The sequence below is a fragment of the Bos grunniens genome, chromosome 3 (assembly GCF_055505025.1).
Source record: "Bos grunniens cultivar Pamir isolate PY7600 chromosome 3, Bosgru_T2T1.0, whole genome shotgun sequence".
In the NCBI taxonomy this organism is placed as follows: Eukaryota; Metazoa; Chordata; class Mammalia; order Artiodactyla; family Bovidae; genus Bos; species Bos grunniens.
In genome coordinates this window covers 14480509-14500173 of record NC_141167.1, presented here as the reverse complement: position 1 = coordinate 14500173, position 19665 = coordinate 14480509, and the positions used below count along the sequence as shown (strand labels likewise).

At 51.2% G+C, this 19665-nt stretch overlaps 1 protein-coding gene across 9 annotated transcripts in view; it reads right to left on the bottom strand.

Annotated features, from left to right (window-relative positions):
• The window catches only part of MACF1 (microtubule actin crosslinking factor 1), a 340643-nt gene extending 324617 nt beyond the window's left edge, over positions 1-16026 (bottom strand). For 6 of the 9 annotated variants that reach the window (XM_086380225.1, XM_086380415.1, XM_086380366.1 and 3 more), the window contains exons 1-2: positions 15873-16026; positions 12327-12597 (exon numbers count right to left, since the gene is read on the bottom strand). In XM_086380225.1, the coding sequence (XP_086236351.1) occupies positions 12327-12546 (220 nt within the window). In that variant the 5' untranslated portion in view covers positions 12547-12597; positions 15873-16026. Of the gene's footprint in view, positions 1-12326; positions 12598-15548; positions 15684-15872 lie in introns of those variants that run through there. The other 3 variants (XM_086380206.1, XM_086380233.1, XM_086380217.1) reach the window with 3 other exon arrangements.
• Between the last annotated feature and the right edge of the window lie 3639 nt (positions 16027-19665).

The window sequence follows — 19665 nt, the reverse complement described above, 5'->3', positions numbered from 1 at the left end:
TTCAGCACAGTAAATTGGAAAGTTGCTCCATCCCTTCCTGGGGCTGCTACAAGCACACTTAGCGAGCAGGTTCCTCAAGAATTGCCAAAGGTGAGGAAAGACAAGTGCAGGAAGGGAATGAGAATCTATTCTGGGAACCAGGCTTTGTTGGAGGCCTGGGGGGTGATCCGGGGGAGAGGGCAAGGGGTTGAGATGCCATTAAGAAGCATGGTAATTAAGGAAGAAAGTTCTGGTTTGGGTTGTGGCTAGAAGGGCTTCTTGACACGATTTGCATTTAAATGCTCCCAAGAGATTTTGAAGTAATGCATTCTTCTAATGAATGGAAAAGGGGAAGTCCACATGTTTGGCTGATGTTCCCGTTTTATACAGAGAAAATTTTACAAGGATAGAGGAACAAAGCGGCTGCTGGGGGGGTGGGGGGTAATGGGAAGAATGAAGCCTAGGAAGGGGAGGTTTTTGGTTTTTTCCAAGCAACCGTCTAAATTTATAGCCAGACCACACAATTGGGACAACTCTGAGGCTCTCGCCTTTTGGTCTATGATTTTCCTTTGCTCCAATAGTGAGACTGCTGTTGCATTTCCAAAGAGGCTGCCATGGGGAGGCTGAAGGAGACAAGGTGTACTCCGAAGGGCATCTAGTGGTGGGAAGGGGTAATGCAAGTAAATAAAGCCCTATTTTTCTCTGAGTGTCCTCTCCTTCTTAAAAGCCTCACCAGGTGCCTCTCTCCCTAAGGCTCAACTTCTTTCACCACCTCCTATGGGTTCTCTTGCCTCAAGGCCTTCCCACGTGCTTTTCTCCCAGGCCAGAACCCTCCACTGCTCTCTTTATCCTGGCTCGCTCCTGCTCAGGCCTCTGCTGAAAATCCCACAGGGAAGCCAGCCTTCATCTCTCGGATTAGTAGGCCCTCCTGCCTCTCTACTCCCCTTAGGTAATAACCATCACACTGAAGTTACAGGTTCAGTGTCTTCCTTCCTTACTAAGTCACTAGCTCCCTGAGGGCTGTTGTTTGTGTGTCTTGTTCACCACGGGGTCTTTAGCATTTAGCAAATGACCTGGCCTAGAGGGCACTGATTAAATATTTGTTTTAACTTTTGATTAAATGCATGAATGACTGAACCAGATGATCCTAAAATACTCAGCTGCCTGTGGCTTCTGACTCCCTAGAAGGCAAGGGTATTTAAGAAAGTATGCTTCTCTCACAGCTTCCCTTATCTCTGCCCGGAATTCAAAGTCCTCCATATTTTGACATCTACCTTCCTTTACAGTCTGATTTCCCTTATCCCTAACAATCAAACTCAGAACCTTCACCTGGAACGTCCTCCACCCCAATTCCATCTAATGATCCCCTGCGCATCTTGTAAAAGCTCACCTGAAAACGACCTGAGGTTATTTTTTAGTCAATTCAGATAGAAGAGGCTCTTCTCAAAATCCCAACCACAAACCAATTCTTTCCCCATTCCTGGGGCAACCACATATACTGTGCATATCTATCTACATCACTGCCTCCTAGTGCCCTGGTTCACAAGTTCTTTGAGGCAGAAGAATTGATTTCACTTTCTTCGTCACACGGCCGAACACAATGCTTTGCACCTAGTGGGTGCTCAGTAAATATTTGCTGAAGGCATGCGTGCCTTGTTGAAATCACACAGAGGTGGGGGCTGTGAACTAGATCTGCGATTCAAGACAACTGAGTCCAATTCAGTGTCCACTCAGTGGCCGAGAGCTGAGGGCAGGTTGTGCAGAGAGAGGAAAGAGGGAAGTGCAAATCATTTCTCCTGCTGGTGCTCCTCCAGCCTTTGGAAAGCTTACTCCTAGCACTTCTTCAGTTTGGCTCATGATGCATTATTTTACATGTGTTAATTGCTGCTTTATAAATAAATTACTTGCTAATAGGGAGGGTGTGTGTGTGTGTGTGTGTGTGTTTTCTCTGATCCTCTTTGCAAAGGTACACTGTCTCCTTTGCCCTAACAGTAGCAGGAGCCAGCCAACCAGACAAACAGACACTAAAGGGGCTATCCATTGGTCAACTCTTGGAAGAAAATCTAGTTCTAGGCTTAGAAGACCTACCTCCAGGCCCAGCCCCACCATCCTTTTTAGACATTAGCTTTAGCTAGTCCCAGCCAAAGCTCCTTTTCAGCCCAGCCCCTGGAAACCCTTGCTAAACTTTGCCTAAAGTTCCCAAATCTGCTTCTGGGGTAGGAATTTGCCCACTATCATGCTGCCCTCTTCCTTTCAGAAAGTACAACACCACTAATTTATGAGGCCTGGATGGTGCCAGCCACCCAGAAAGACAAGATCCCAGCCACCCAGCAGCCCATCACCCTGTCACCATAGCAACCCTCAAAATGGTTACTCAGCCATCTGGGTTACCATAGCAACTGGCCAAGTCTCTCCACCTCAGCCTCTCCCTGGGCCTTCTCCTCTGGCTTATCAGAGCCAATGCCAAAGACTCTTCAATCCTTACTGGAGGAAATGAGCAGAAGCTGGACCCCTGATAGGCAGTTGTCTCAAAGGGGCGTGGAATAACTTGCCCACCCCGGGCTTCCTGAGGCTCCTTGGAGATAATGGGTGTTAAGACATTCCGTGAACCTTGAAGTGGCACACAGATGTTAGCTATTATTAAACTACTGTTCCTTGTAATGGGGGAGGCAGTGGGTTACCCTAGGCAGAGCTAGTGCCATTCCCAGCTTGGTCCCTCACTGGCTGGGAAGCCTTGAGCAAGTTACCCAACTCTCTGGGTTTGTTTCCTCTATTGCAGCACGTCTGCCTCCTCAAGTTATTTCAAGGATTAGGTCAAACAAAGCATAGAAGAACCTAAGCACAAAGCTTAGCACTTGAAACATATCAGTAGAAGCTGGAAAGGTACTGGCCCCTCTCCGATCTCCCAGTCTCTGTGAATATGTTTTATTTTCTTTTTTTAAGGAATCTAGGCCATGAGCCCCGTGTACTGGACCACACCCAATCTCCCTTCCTGCTCTGGGTCAGGAGGGGCCTCATCCGGCGGGGTGGGGGGCCTCTGAAGTTCCTACCAAACAGGGCCACAGGCAGTCTGGACCCCTTGGGGAATTGGGAGGCTCCCCAAATTAGGAGGTGTGGCTTGTAACCTATAAAGCTCCCTTCCACTTGAAACATCTCCCCAGCTTATACTACCTCAGGTTTAGAGAGCAGGGGCTACTCCTGCGGAAGATCAGAGTCACATGGAACAATTCAGCAGTGACAGCATAGACCTGGGGCTGAGTTACATAGATACGCACATGAACAGAATTCCTCCCCTCTAGGGGTTCCCGGGTGGCTCAGTGGGTAAAGAACCTGCCTGCAATGCAGGAGACGCCAGAGATATAGGTTCAATTCCTGGGTTGGGAAGATCTGGAGGAGGGCACAGCAATCCACTCCAGTATTCTTGCCTGGAGAATCCCATGGACAGAGGAGCCTGGCAGGCCACAGTCCATTAGGTAGCAAAGAGTCGGACAGGACTGAAGCGACAGAATACAGGACGGCACGTGGTTTTAAAAGATTTCACTCCTTTAGCATCTCAACTTTAGTTTCTCAAGACCAAACCCTCCAAAATCTATTTTGGGGGTACTTTCCTCAAGTACATTGGCAGGGTGCTGATTCAAACCCAGGGTCTGTGGATTTGAAGTATTTTAGGCAAACCAGACAGACACCACCCTCAGAAATCAAGATTTCACAGAACCAGGTGCACTCCAGCCTAGCTCTGTGCGTCTGGGAAGCAGGGCATGGACCTCAAGCCGGGAGGAACTGAGGATCAGACAAGCGACGCTGACACACCCCTGGGCCAGGAGTCAAAAATCCCTCCTCACCCTTCTGTGAAATGGTTCCGTGGAACTTGGCCAGACTTCAGACAGAACTACTGAGCAACTAAACTGATATACTTCCTACGGGGGGAAAGGCAAGGGAATAGTTAAGAAGTGTGGGAGATGTTATCGTCTAGTCACGAAGTTGTGTCCAACTCTTTTGCCACCCCATGGACTGTAGCTCCTCTGTCCATGGGATTTCCCAGGCAAGAATACTGGAGTGGGTTGCCATTTCCTACATCAGGGGATCTTCCCGACCCAGGGATCAAACCCATGTCTCCTGCATTGGCAGGCAGAGTCTTTACCACTGAGCCACTACCTGTGGGAGCTGAAAGTATGTGATTTCTGGAATGTACATCTATGTAACTGGGGAAGCAGAATTGGGAGATGTTATGAACTGAGATTGGCCATGAATTGATAATTCTTGAATCTGGGTAATGGGAGACTATTGTATTCTCAGAGCTTTATAGTATATGTTTGAAGTGTTCTGCAGAAGGCAGGGGATTTGGAGTTAGGCCAACCTGAACGCCGGCAATAAGCATCTCCAAAGGGCACGTGCCCATGTTATGTTTCAGGGATGCTGTGCAGGTTCAGTACTGCATCCCAGTTCCACTATCGGCCAACTGTATGAGCTCAAACAAGTTCCTCAACCTCCTCTTCTGTAAAAAGGGAGAATAGCAACAACTTTCCAAGGTTCCATAAGGATTAAACAATACATGTTCATGCCTGGCACACGTTTCAAACTCAAAACACAGTTGCTTTTCCCGCTACTGTTTACTAGGGGATCCCAGCTGGCATCAGCTCTCAGGAGCTCCTGGACTGAGTCCAGAGTTCAACTCCCCAAACCACCCTGTGGATTCCTTCATCCTAACTCCCATCAACTATTCTCTCTTCACCTCCCTTTCATCCTTTCTACTGAGGCCAAAGAAAGGAGAGCAAGAACAGAACCAAGCAACAGGGACATACCCTCTCTCTTCAGGTTGTCCTGACAAATTCCTATCTCTTTTCCAAGTCGCAGATCAAATGCCATCATTGCTCTAAGCTGGGAGGCAGGGCAGAAGTAGGAGGAAGCCCTTCCCTCTGAGAACAGCCTCACAATTCTGGGCAGCATGGTGCACAGTTCATGCTGCATCCTAGCTGCCTTCACAGGCTGGAACTGGGTTCTAAACCCCACTCTGAGTCTAGCACACAGCAGTCCTGGGTGAGGGTGTGTGCTTTCAGTCATGTCCAACCCTTTGTGACCCATTGGACTGTAGCCCACCAGGCTCCTCTGTCCATGGGATTCTCCGGGCAAGAATACTGGAGTGGGTTGCCATGCCCTCCTCCAGGGATCTTCCCTACCTCAGAATTGAACCCATATCTCTTATGTCTCCTGCATTGGCAGGCAGGTTCTTCACCACTAGCCCCACCTAGGAAGCCCACACAGCAGCCCTAGGAATATGGTTAAATGAACAATGAATGAGCAAAGGGATGAATCAACAAATCATAAATCAGTGCACAAGTGCACGAATGAATGATACTGATGAGAATAGCTAACGTGTATCAAGTCTGACTGCACAGCAGGCACGGCCAAGTCCCTCACCTCCATTATCTCAGTTAATCCACCTGCGAGACCTGGCAGTGGCATTTTTGTGCCCTCGTTTTAACTGTGAGAAAGTGAGGCTCGGTGAAGTTAGTAACTACTCAGGTCACCCACCTGATGAAGTGATGGACCCGGGACTCCAGCCAACTCCCAAAGCCATTCCTTGGAGTGAATGAATGGAAATTTAGGAAAAGAGAAAAGGAAGATGGAATGAGAAGGGAAGAGGATGCCTAGAGATACACCCAGTGAGGCTCCAGGCAGAAACCTCCCCTTGACCCAAAGGCAAAAGCCTGGTACCTTCTGGGGTAGGGGTGGGACATAGCTGAGGACAGATATGTCAGCCCATAATCACCCCTCAGGTTACAGGGCCTTCCAGACCATCTCTGCAGCAGCATCCTAAGTCTGGGCGGAGATTACAGCCAGGAGTACCAGCTCTGCTCCTGCAGGGAAGCCAAGGCACAGCCAGGAAGCTGGCCAGCTTCTACCTGACAGGTGGCAACAGGCAGCCCCAGGGCCAAATCACGGCAGGTCCTAGCCACAGCAACCGGCCAGGCTTGAGACAGCAAGATGGTGATGATAGATTCTTAACATTCACACCAGGTGTGTTCACAGACCTTTCCCCAGGGGAAGGACCACTGGAATAAAAGACAAGTGCAGCCCCTGACCCTGCTGTACTGTCAGCCCCTCTGGAGGCATCAAAACCCCTGGGGCTGAGAAATGGCAGCCTTCCACAGCCCCCCAAGTTAACCAATCCTTCCTCCGCATTCCTAACCTCGGTTCTAGGCTGCTCTCAGAATAGAAAGGGCGTGAGTCAGACTGCCACTCCAAACCTGCCTCTGTGTCACCTGGGAAGCCACTCAAAAAGCATGATGGGAATTCAGCAACATAAAGATGGCACCTCACAATGTGACAACCACCTTCCCTGACCAGCTGGGGGTCCCACAGGGACCCTGAGCCTCAGAGAAAGGACAGCTTGGCTGTCTTTTCTGCTGCTTGCACAGAATTCTGCCCACGTGGTCGCTTTCCATCCCTGCAGCTAATGTGACCCAGATTCACTTTCAAAGAGCTGGAGCTGAGCCGGTGGTGTGTAGCTACAATTCATTCTGCCCCACTTTCAGGGACTCTCTCCTGTTCATCTCTCCTGCTACTGAAACGGAGCTCCAGGACAGGGCCTGGGACTCTGAGGATACTGCCAGTAAGAAGCAGAGGAGCCGGAGAGGAGGAGGAGGCTCCTTGGGCTCGGGAGGAGGGATTCCCAGTGGAATTTTTAGGCATCCATCCTCCCCACCCCCGCATCCCATTCTTCCCATCATGGCTTGGCCAGAAACACAGACACACACACACGCGCACACACACTTCCATCTGCTCTTTGACAAAGCCCTGGAGTGAACAAAAAAAGGTACAAGACTAAGAGACTGGGGCCTCTTCCTTGCTCACCTAGGAAACTGCTGGCCTCCTGGGGTCCCTCCCCACTGTCTCCTCTAGCTGTCCAGGGAGAAGCAAGGAATGACACACCAGGTGCAGTATCAGACATGTTAACCCATGTTTGTCTGGCATGTTTTGACTCTCATCCAATGATCATTCAAATCAGATGTCATCACCTCCCTTGTACAGATAAGGAAATTGAAGCCCAAAGAAATAAAATCATTCGCTCGGGTTTTCTGACTCCAGATTCACTTGTCTCCACAGTGCCCGGCACACAGCTGGGGCTAAACCCACTTTTTTAACCGAATGAATGAATGACCAAGCCAACAGGAACCATCTGAGAGCTTCCATCCTGGAGGAGAGACACACGGGCACAAAGAAGCAAGCTTCTTGCCCTGACCAGGCAAGCGCTCTCGAGGCTGTCTCCCCAGGGGTGAGCCCTTGAATCACTCCAGTAGCTGAGCTTAGGCTCAAAGGCAGGAGCAAACCCCAGCATCAAGTTGAATTTCACAGCCCTCACAGAGCCATTAGCTTCCAGAGCCCACATTCTCAGAGTGAGATCTTGGGGCAAAACCAGGAAGGGTGAGATGGGCCTCCTGACTACAGTGAGCTCTAGATCTGGTGAGGGAAACACACCTGGAAACAATGAGCTTTAACAGAAGGCCAGTTGAAACAAGGCTTAGAGACACAATTGCTGTCTGACTGGTGGAGAAATCAGGGAAGGCTTCTTGGGGGAGACCACCTTGGAACAGATGCTGGGGATGATGATTTCACAAGCACCTGCTGAAGGGCTCCCAGGAACAAATCCTACAGATGCTTTCTACTGGCTCATGGGAGGCCATGCCTCAGCCCTGAGTCCCTGTGCTCCCCCTTTTCACAATGCATGTGTGCATGTTCAGTTGCTCATTCATGTCCGATTCTTCGCAACCCCATGGACTGTAGCCCTCCAGGATCCTCTGACCATGGAATTTCCCAGGCAACAATACTGGAGTGGGTTTCCATTTCCTACTTCAGGGGATCTTCCGGATCCAGGGATGGAATCCCCATCTCTTGCGTTTTCTACATTGGCAGGCAATTCTCTTCCACTGCGCCACCTAGGAAGCCCTATTTCACAACACATACAGGAAAGTAATTATTTTTTCCCTTCTGGCCTCTGAACTAGTTCCATGAAGAAGTGATTCCATTTTCAGTCTCTTTAAGTATCAATGCCAAGAACAGGGAGAGTCCTGAATATATGACGTTACATGGTTGAATTCCTGATTGGTAGGTAGATGAGGAATCCCTCCTGCCCCCAGCCCAGCCCCTAGCCCAAACAGGGTCCCTTCTATCAGACACTTTACTGCCATCTGCAGGAAACTTGCCACAATAAAATACAAATTTACAATAACAAAAGCTGAATGGCGCCCCCTAGAGTCGTGCGGTGTCCAGCCATGTGACTAGGGTCCTACACTGGTTTTTTCTCCCCCAGGCTTCACAAGCCCCGAGGGATACAACTTTCACTCCTCTGCCCTCTTCTAGCCTGTGGGGTTGGGCTCCTTGCCCAAGTACCCTCCCCAGATCCCCCCTTCCACGTGGCCCTGCCCACCCTTCACCAATGAATAAGGGTATTTCTATTGCTGTTCAATAACAGAGAGCTAAAGGCTCCGAAGAGGCAAACTCCACTAGATCTTCGTCTTTGCTTTTTTCTATAGCTCAGGATTGTGAAGCCTCTCCCAGAGGTGACCAGAATGACTCTCTGGTGAGTCTGGAGGCCCAGTCAGCTATTTAGATTGTAGCCAGCAGAAAAATCCAGCTGGCCTGGTTGTCAGGTATTGCCTAAGGGAATGGAAACAGCAATGTACCTGGAGTTAGACGATCTGGGTCTACTGGTCCTGTGTGACTCCAGGCAAGTCCCTTAAATCCTCTGGACCTCAGACTCTAACACGGGTCCCACCTAACGTGCTGTTATCATGAAATCTCTATGATCAACAGAAACAAGGTTTTCTTGTTAACGACTAATGTTCCACTTTGGTGTGGCTGGGCTTAAGGAGTTGAGAATAGGTAGGTATTTCTCTCTAGCAAGGTAGAGAGAAAGAAAAAAATGGAGGGAAAGGATGAGGACGGGGAGAATTGGTTATAGCATGTGTGGGGCCCCTAGAACCTGTTCTGATTTTGTAGACTTGAAATCAGCAGTTTTGTCAGCCCAACATGCCTCTCCATCTGACATGTGTCATCATCAGGGGTCCCCCATTCACCTCTCCAGCATGAGGGAGGCCCTGAGACCCGTGCAGCGCGCCGAGTAGGCCAGGCACCGGGGCAGTCTGTATATTTGGTGAGACTGACTCTGACACCCCTACTTTGCTTCAGAACCCAGGCCCACAGGGAGGAGAAAATTACACAGGCTTCAGCTGGCTTCCAGGATAAGATTGACTTCATTTCCTCCCCGAATGTAAGTTCTAACTTCAGAGAGCTTCAGAGCACACAGGGTCTCCCAAACGTGCCCTTCCCGCCCTCACAGGAAGCAACTGCCAGAGAAGGAAGGCTGCCTTCTTAATTACTCTGGTAGAACCCCCACCAGGCTCTGAAATCACAGGAAGATTTCAGCCGGGGCCCTGAAGTAGCAGTCCCGCCTCTCCTCCGCTGCCTCGCCTCTCTCCTGCTAACGAAACACGCCCAACTGCAGCACACAAGTTATTTTTAACCACGGCACAGTCTCCCCATTTTCAGCCTCACTGGCCCAGCCCCCTCCCCAAGACAGTCACATGGCAATGTCAGGATGTAAAGAAGATCAGTCCCAGTGCCCGAAACAGCACAGGGCCTGCCTGTCCCATGGTTCAGTGGACCCAGCAGCACCCTCAGGGATTGAGCCCCCTTGAGTCCATTTCTGTTCTAGACTCAGAATGCTAAACAGCAGGCAAATCATCCCTTGGGGCTCTTCAGAGAAGCCTGGGAGGGGAATTCATCACAAAGGAATCTATAAGTACAATCATCCCTCAGTGTGTGCAAGGGATTGGTTCCAGAACGCCAGGAGGTACCAAAACCCACAGATGCCCAAGTCCCTTATAGATCAGTTGATATGATACAGTTGACCCCCCATATCCGCGGGCTCCACATCTGTGCACATGGGCGATACAGCATGGGGCTAGAGGGTGTGAGGAAGGGAGAAAAAGGCCTCTGCCCTGCTGCCTTCAGAGGAATGAGGGGTTTGAGCGTTCAGAGGCCCCTCGATGAGGGCCCTTCAAGGCTAGAAACAAATAAACCCCTCCTGCATCACAGGGACAGCTCTGAAACTTCACTGACTGATGCCATTGTCCCAGAGGTCTTGAGAAGGACCAAGGAGTCCTTCCTTCAGGGGCTTCCTACTGCCCACAGTCAAAGTCATTCAGTCGTGTCTGACTCTCTGCGACCCCATGGACTGTACAATCCATGGAATTCTCCAGGCCAGAATACTGGAGTGGGTAGCCTTTCCCTTCTCCAGGAGATCTTCCCAACCCAGGGGTCAAACCCAGGTCTCCCACACTGCAGGTGGATTCTTTACCAGCTGAGCCACAAAGGAAGTCCACAAAAGGGGTTCAAACTCTCCAGCTTGTCTTCCAGTTCTCCTCTCTTGAGGCTCAACTCCTCTCAAATCCCATCCTGATTACTTGAGCCCACATAGCCCTCTCCCTGTCGAGCTTTCCATTACAACCCACTGCCTGTTCCTGGATCACAATCTGTCACATATTATCCTCTCAACACTCCTTGCCTTCATTCATTCATTCAATACTGGTTGATCTCCAATATGCACAAGGCTCTGTGCAAGGAGCTGGGGGTAAAACCATCAAGAAAAAAAAAATCAATGAGACAAGGTCTGGAATTGTTCACAGTTCTAAGGGAGTGATGGGCACCCCATGGGATAACTGCTCTACTGTACCAGGGAACACAGAGGAGAGAAAAGCATGAATACAAGAGCGGAGGAGGGAACTCTGGATACCTCTGGGGCAACAGGGACAGAGGAGGTGGCACTTATGAGAGGAGGGGGGCTTCCACCACCTCGCAGAGAAGAAAGGTCAGGCGTGGAGGTCTGATCTGTGGGGGTCGAGGAACAGCTCCATGTGGCAGGGTACCTGGGAGTAGGGGTAATTTTTATGGGTGTCTGATATAGCCTTTATCCCACAGGGATGAAGAGCCAAAGAAGGTTGGTAAGCAGCTGAGGAACAGAATCAGGTTTGATTTTTGAACAAAATACTCTGCCAGTCATGTGGAGGAAATGGGGCAGGACTGGAAGGAGGAGAACTATCAGATGGTGTTTGGTGGTACAGGTAGAGACGATAAAGTGGAGGCGGGCAGGGTGCATTGTTTGAGGGACGCAAAAGAGGGAGCAGGACAGGCCTTGGTGATGGATTGAAAGTGGGTGATGTCACTGAATTCGCTGCAGGCACTGCTTTGTCTGTCTTTCTATCTGCACTCTGGCACCAACGCCTCCTGAGAGGCTGAGCACAACCCACGGAGGCAGCTCCGGATCCAGCCTTTGGTGGAAGCAGCAGAGAGAGCGCTTCCCCTTTACTGAGCCAAGAACCGTGCTAAGAGCTTTATATACATTTTCTCCTCTAATCCTCACAAGAGCCCTGCACAGGAAGCATCCTCAAGAGGACAAAAGTGAGGCTCTGGCAGGGGTGAGAGACTTGCCCAGAATCACACAGCTGGTTGGAGGTGGGGCCACAGTCCAGCACCTCCCCTCTCTGACTCCAACATCTGGGCTGGTGACCACTGCCCTGGCAACAGTTCTGCTGCTCAGCAAAGGGGCAGTAGCCCCAGCTTTCACTCTGCAGAAAGGGTAAACAGGAACCACATTTTTAGAAGGCAATGTGAGTGAAACTGCCTTCTCCAAGGACTTTATTCCAAGGAAGTAACTCAATGAAGTTAAATGTTTTGATTTATAAAGATGTTTAATGCAGCATTGTCTATTGAAAATGAAAGTGAAGTCGCTTAGTCGCGTCCAACTCTTAGCAACCCCATGGACTGCAGCCTACCAGGCTCCTCTGTCCATGGGATTTTCCAGGCAAGAGTACTGGAGTGGGGTGCCATTGCCTTCTCAATTGTCTATTGTGGCCCCCACAAAGAAGAAAAATGAGTAGGATTTTTAAAATCATGAAATATTACACAGCCTTTAAAAATGGTAACTATAAAGCCTGAGATGTCATATGGAAAATCTTTTTGATGTAGGAGTGAGTAGAAAAAAATCAGATTCACTATGGCACATGAGCCATGAAGGCAACTACATGGAAAATACAACTGCATGGGGACCAAGGTAGGGAAGAAGATGAAAAAGGAAAACGGGTCTCATGTTAGCACACTGGGATTAGGAGTGGCGGACTTTCTTTCAAATTTTTCTTTAATGTCTTTTCACCATCTTTCCAGTAGTAATAACTCCAAACTGGACTCCAGCTAGCTGGCTTGTCGGAGAGCCCAGGGGAGAGCCCCTCCACCATGCCACCCCCAGCCAGGACACCCACAGCACCCAGCTCAGTCCAGGCCTCTCTTACCGGCGACTCTGACCACAGCACGCTCCGCAGGGTCCAGCACCGAGTCCTGGCTTTTCCGCTTTTTCTGCTCATGCAGTGGCAGGTTCCAGGGTAAGGTATCCCCTGGGGGACAGGGAGACAGGCTCCCTGACCGCTCACTCCTGTAAGACCGCTCACTTCGACATGACCGCTCGCTCCGGCATGACCGCTCACTGAGTGTTTCTTCATCTGAAGAAGACATGGCCCAGGCCGGGGCTGCAGCTGGAGGGCCTGCAGCCCCTGGAGAAGTGATCTGTAGGGGAGAGGAGTGCACATGAACAGACGGAAGGGGTTGCAAAATGAATGCTGGGACTCGGGAGGCAGAGGTTCTAACCCTGGTTCTGCCACTGACTTGGTCTCTTTACCTCTCTGAACCTCAATTTCCTTATCTGGAAAATGGGGATAAGTATCACGGCAAAATTAATTCATGGGGCTTGGAAGAAATCACCTGAGGTAATGTATGTGAAGGTGTCCATAAATATTAAAACACTGTAAAAGTTAACTCCTACTGGGGACATCCATAGTGGTCCAGTGGTTGATTCTGCACTTCCTTGGCAGGGGGCACAGGTTCAGTCCCTGGTGGGAACTGAGGTCCTGCACCGTGTGGCCAAACAAACGAACAAGTTAGCTCCTATTACTAGTAAGCACTATTTCTGTTACCTGGTACTTGCGAAGGATTAAGCTTACAGGTTTCATGGATACAAATATCTGGATTCAAGTTATTTGTTGTTATTCAGTCGCTAAGTCATGTCTCACTCTTTGTGACCCCGTGTACTGCAACACGCCAGGTCTCCCTGTCCCCCACTGTCTCCCGGAGTCTGCCCAAGTTCATGTCCGTTGAATCACTGAGGCCATCCAACCATCTCATCCTCTGTCACCCTCTTCTTCAGCCTTCAGTCTTTCCCAGCAAGTTCTACCACATCATTTACTAGCTGTTTGACCCTGAGGAAGTCACTTAACGTCTTTGAGCCTCGGAATCCTCATCTACAAAAGGGGGATGTAAGAGCAACTACCTCACAAGGTTGTTTGCATGGACTAAATGAGATCTTGCAGGTAAAGTGCTTAACAGAGTCCGGTATCCAATAAGCACTTCACAAACATCATCTATTATTACATTCCTGTTCTACTTAACTCCCGGGAATGTTGTAAAGATAAAACGGGGCAACAGATGGGAAGTATTTTCAAAAAGCTAAAGCATGATCTCAATGTTAGGCATGATATAAAGCATAGGTTAGAAAAGGCAGAAATTCTTGATTTCTCCTGTACTGCCTCTGGCAAATATATTTTTTAAAAGTTTAAAAAGTACTAAACTTGAAGTAAGACCGACCTAGGTGTAGTTTCTGGTTTGGCCACTTAAAATCGGTGTGATCCGAGGCAAGTCATTTCACTTCTCTGAAGCTCAGCTTCCCCATCTGCAAAATGGGGGTAATATTTCAGCTTCTAAGTTGCTGTCTTAAGAACATAGCAAATGTAAAAAAACTGGCTGGTGCCATACATGGCACCCAAGGCATAGGATAAAATGTTCCTTTGCCTATTCTATTCCAAGGGGTTATTGTAGAAATAACTGGCACAGCATGGAGGTGGGGGAGGTGGTACAGAAAGTCCATTTTTCTGGTCAGCTTAGCTACAGGAGGGATCTGAGTGGAAACACAAACACTCTGAGGCCAGCTGGGCTCCACCAGCCAGACTGGGCAGGCTTCCCTCAGCCAGGTCAAGTTCACTTCCCAGAACCATCTGCTATACATGGCCCACCACCCCAAGGGCCTCATCAGAGCCCCTGTGGTACATGCCTTCAACCCCAAATCCAGTCCAAGCAAACAGCTCTCACTGGGGCTCCAGGGTCCAGGGAGGGCAGGAAACCATCGCCTTTCCCTTACGGGGAATACCAGCACAGAAGGCTGTGCTGAGACAGGGAGGTGGCCCAAATGTCTGGACACCATGGGTCTCTGGGCACAGCTCCTTCTGGATTCTGGGAATCTCAGCCTGGAGGCAGCAAGAGGCAGAAACCCCTCCTGGGTCACTGGCAGATCCCCATCATAGGCACAGAGTGAGGAGAGATAACAAAAGAAACATCAAATGGTGCAGGAGGCTTCTAGGCAGCCTCCGGCAGGCAGAAGAGCCCTGCCAGGGCACCTCCTGTGCCAGCAGCATTTGGGCCTTCTTGCCCTGGAAGATCAAGAAGGAATCCAGCCCCGGAAAGGCAGAAAGGAAAGGACCTGGGTCCTGGCACAGCCCTGCCTTTTATTCTAGCATGTAAGCCCCATTACCTTCTGGTGTCCGCCTCCCGTTTCCGTTAGCCAAGTCAGGTGCATAAGTGACCGCCCCCACCTCGGGGAAATTCGGGTCGTCCTTCCATCTCCATACTCAGCCCCGGGCAGGAAAACGCCCCTCCTGTCAGACCACCTGCTTCCTCCCCGAGACGCCCATTTTACTACAAAGGCCCGCTCAGCCAAGGCCTCCAGCCTGAGAACCGGTCTCTCCAGCTCTACCCGGGTCAGTCTCCAGACCCTCACAAACACCTGTTTGACCTCGCGGCTGTCGCCCCACCCCTAGGTCACCTGAGCCGCTCCATCAATTCCCCATTCCCGGGAGCGCGCGCCCACGCCCCCAACCCACTCCAAAGGTCGCAGGCCAGGTCGGCGACTGGCACCTCACCTGCAGCTCTCGGGTGGCTGGCCTTCCCCCCTCACCCCTTCCCCACGGCGGGGGAGGGCGCGCCAAGGGCCAGAGGCGACTGGGGTGGGCCCGCGTGCCCGCCGCGCGCGGCTGACAAAGAGCGGGGCCGCGCCATGCGGACGCGCGACCGGGGACCGATCAGGCGCCCCGGCCAGCGGCCGAGACCCGGAGCCCCGCAGCCACCTTCCCCGCCAGGCCCTGCCCGCCCCCGCAGGCCTCTCGCCCGGCCCAGGAGGGCTCGGTGTCCCATTTTTCCAAAGAACACGCCTCCCTTTGGCCCGGGCAGTGCCCGCCGAGGGAAATCCCGGCGCGCGCTCGGCGATGCCCGCCGCCCGCCGCCTGGGCTGCAGGTGCGAGGTCCGGCCGGCCGCGATGCCAGCGCCTGTCAACCAGTCTTCCAGCTGCCGCCCGTTACCCCGGATCAGGCGCGGCCGCCCCGCGCGAGCAGGCACCGCACCCCGGCCGCCGCGGCGCACCCCGAGCTGACGGGCGGGGAGCCCGCCGCCAGCCCCGCGCCCCGCGCCTTACCCTGGGAACCCGTGCGGCAGAGGACCGGCGGCAGCGGAGGCGGCCGCGAAGACGGCGGTGGCGGGGCGCGCCCCGGGCAGGAGCGCAGCGGAGGGGAGCGCCGCCGAGCCGAGGGGAGCGGCTCCCACAATGGCCGAGCTCGCGGCGCCGAGCCCCCCGCCCCCCGCGCCCTAGCGGCGGCGGCTGAAGCGGAGCCGGCGCAGCCGCCCAACTCGCTCCCCCACCCCCGGCGCCGGCGCCGCCCCCCGCCCCCCGAGGCGCGCTCCCCGCCCTGCACCCCACCCGAGGCCGTTTCCGCGCGCCCCGCACGCCCTCCGCACTGACCCCGCGTCCTGTCGCTGCCCCCGGGTCCTCTCTCTGGGTCCTTCCCCCAGTGACTCCTCCCCTGCGGCCGCTCGCATCCCCGGGGCCAACTCACACCCCCACATTCCCCGCCCTCGGCTCCGGCGCCCTCTGTGTCCCGGCCCCGCGGCCGCTCGCTGACCCGGGCCTGGCTCACGCGGCCCGCCCCCTTGGAGCTCCTCATCCCTGGTCCCGGGGGCGCTCTCCCAAGCTGCGGGGCTCTCAGCCCGGTCCCGGGTCGGGAACCAGCCCGCTCCCCTTCCTGCTCTCATTTTTTGCCTGCATCCCGTAAACCCATCCATGTTCCATCTCTGCTCCTAGGGCTTCTGCTCCCCCTTCCGAGAGCGCCCTGCCGATCCACTTACCCGCCGGGCTTCGGGAACTGAATGTAGGAGGGACCAGAAGGAGGCCCCGTCTTCCCCTCAGGGTGAAAGGCAGAGTGGAACCAGGCCCCAGGAAAAAAAACTCAGACTGGTTTAGACAGCAGCCGCCGCCCCATTCAGAGCCTTGGAAGAGGCATCATCCACGAAGAAAACATGTTTTGAGCTCCTTCTGTATGCTCTGCCTAATAATACGGTAAATAAGTGCCTTCAATGCTCTCCTAGTACAGATCCATGAATATGTCCAGAGAAAGAGGGGTATTTGCCTAAAGTCACTTCACTAGTAGGCTGCACAGCAACAGTTACCATTTGGGCGAGCCTCCTGGGAACAGTGCAAGGTGCATCACCTGGGTCTCACCACAGGTAATCCACACCATGCTGTTCATTCATTCATTCAACAACTATGTACCCCAGACACTGTGGCGAGTGCTAAGGATACAGTGATGTGTATGGTCGCTGTCCATTGGCTCCACTGGGTTAGCAGTAAAGATGGACAATTAGCTATAAATCATGGCATCCCATGAGGCAGTGTCAGGATCAATACTTCAATTTCTGGAGGTGGAAACAGATTAGATGATTTATTCAGTCATCTGGGAAGATTGTAGTCAATCCAAGACTGGAATCCAGTGTCTTCACACCCCACCTCCTGCAGTTATTTTTCACCATGACTGTTGGGGAAATGTGGGTTGGATCAACTTACAGAGGATCTTGACCTTCAAACTGAGGAATTTGGTCTAAATTAGGAGGCTATGAGCTGCCCAGGAAGTTGGAAAGCAGAACAATGAAAGAAACCAAAGATGGATTCAAGATAGGTGTGGGTGGTGAGAAATGGAGTATTTCCTGCCATATCAATAAACAAGGGTGTCGCAATCATCAATTCTAGCCCTCCAGGGCAACCAGGGAGGAGAACAAAACCTTTGATGGCATTCATCAGGCTGCAGCTACTCCTTAGGGTGAGCACTGAGGAAAACTACAGGATTTCTGGCCCCAGATAGCTAAGATGCATATGAAAGAAATGATTTCAGTCAGCCCAGACTCTTGCATCTTCCCATACATAGAAAAGCACTAAATTCCTTAACTTGAGATATCTGGTTTTCTTTCATTCATGAAAGTACTCTTGATGTTCTCTCAGGGTTACTTGAGATGCTATCTCCCAGCTTGAAGTCCTAAAAATTCCCGCCAAATAAAATATAACTCTCAACTGTTAGGTTGTGACTATTTTTTAAGTCGACAGTGGTTATGCTGGGAGATTACTGCAATGGTTCCAGCAAGAAGTAATGAAGCTCTGATCCTGAAAAGGGACAGTGGGGATGGGAAGGGATGTTTTCCGCTCACTGAAACCTTTTAGGTTCTTGTTTTCAGTCCCCATTAAGAAGGGAAAGGAACTGTCATTTGCTAAAGTTTATTAAGGACTAGACAATGCTCTGGGTATTCTGTGTATATTATCTCATTAACTCCTCCCCATAACCTTGTATAGTAGGTATCTTTATTATCCTTATTTTACAAATAAGGAAACAGAGATTTTCAGAGCTTGTGTAACTTACTAAAGCCCACAAGGCAAACTAATGCTGAGGCTTGGGTTAGGGCCAGGCCTGCCCCCAAACCTCATGCTCTAACCACCAGTCTCCACTGTCTGCTGCCTTTGTCATTTAGTCACTCAGCATGTCCAACTCGTTTGTGATCCCATGGACTGTAGTCTACCAGGTTCCTCTGTCCATGGGATTTCCCAGGCAAGAACACTGGAGTAATTTGTCATTTCCTTCTCCCTTCCACTGTCTGAAGCCAAGGCAAAGAACCCAGGTCCTTTGATTCAGTCAAGTGTTCTTTTCCTTGAGCTACATATAATGTTTAGACTTGCAGAGAAAGGTCAGGAGTCCATAGTTGTAAACTACCCAGTTCCTGGACTAATAGTGCCAGTCCCCGTGTAGGATGTCTCTCCACAGAAGCCTGTAGAGGCCTCAGACTGGGAGAATTCTCCAGCCTGATTCTGAAGTTCCTTTATGCCTGAGACACAAAGCTGGAGAGGTGATAAAGGAATCGTTCTCAGCTTAGAAATGAATGCAATAGTCCTTCCCTGGTGAGAGCAGAACAGCGGTGCCAAGGGGGAAGACCAGCTGAATGCATAACCAGAGTGTGGGGAGCCTGGGGATGAAGCTGAGTCTCCTCAGGGGCAGGATCTGTGGGCAGGGGCCTTGCGAGGCAGGGCCAGCTGAGGGGAACCCTTGGGGAGGTCTGTCGAGTCCCTAGGATGCCTGCAGTCCCTGCCTCTCTAACTAGAGAACATGGCCAGGTTTTGCTCCTCTCCAGTCTCAGTGTCCTTTCCAAACCTGACCACCAGTCTTGTCCTGAATTATTCATGTCGTGGGCTATGAGAAGGTGGAGCTTCCAGAAGCTTCCGGACTCCGGACATTCGGTTGTGTCTCCCTGAGGCTCTAGTTCCAGCAGTGCTACCCTGCCTGGGGTTGAGCTGCTGGTGCCATGTGTCAAGCTCTTTGCAGCTGGCACCTGGCCAGTAACCTTGGGCTACTGGGCTTCGATTCATTTTAGCAATTTTTTATTGAGGAATACTATGTGCTGGAGACAGTTTTGAGTACTGTTGGGAACACAGATGTGAATCCGATCAGGTCTTTGTCCTTGAGGAGTCACAGGGTGATAGAGGGGACAAGCACTTAAAAATGATTCCCTTCTGGACTTCTCCAGTGGTCCAGTGGTTGAGACTACACACTTCCACTGCTGGGGACTCAGGTTTGATCTCTGACTGGGGAAGTTCCACATACTGAGCAGTGTAGCCAAAAAAAAAAATTATTCCCTTCTATCAATAAAATTTCCTCTGAGTCTGATAAGTATTCTCCTTTACTGTCCTTATTTCACTAACTAAAGGTCTCTGCTAATTCCCTCCAAAAATTAGTGGCCTTGAAACTAGGGCACCTCACACCCCATATACTTGAGCAGGGTTCTTTCCTTGGAGGGGTGACGAAACAACTTTTTATCCTGTTTGGAGTCCTGAACTAGGTTCCCAGATTACTACTTGGGCCACCCGCTTTCCAGACACATCAGAAGAATGACATGTACTCTAACCTATCCATTCAGCAAACCCTCATTAAGCATCGACTCAGCGTCAAGCACTAAGATTTGTGCTGATTCATTTTTAAAATGAACCAGACAAGCATGGCCCCTGTCCTTGTGTTGCTCACAGTCTAGGTGGGAGATAGACAAGCAAAAGGACAGTTATACCTCCACTGATTCATGCTGCAATGGGGAAAGTACAGGATATACCCTGGAAGGGAAAACAGAGAAGGAACACTTTCTAGAAGCTCAAGGCCAGGTATTCTTATCAAGCATTTCATCTTTGTTCTTCTAGGTCTTCATGCCAATGGAAATTTTCACTGGCAAGT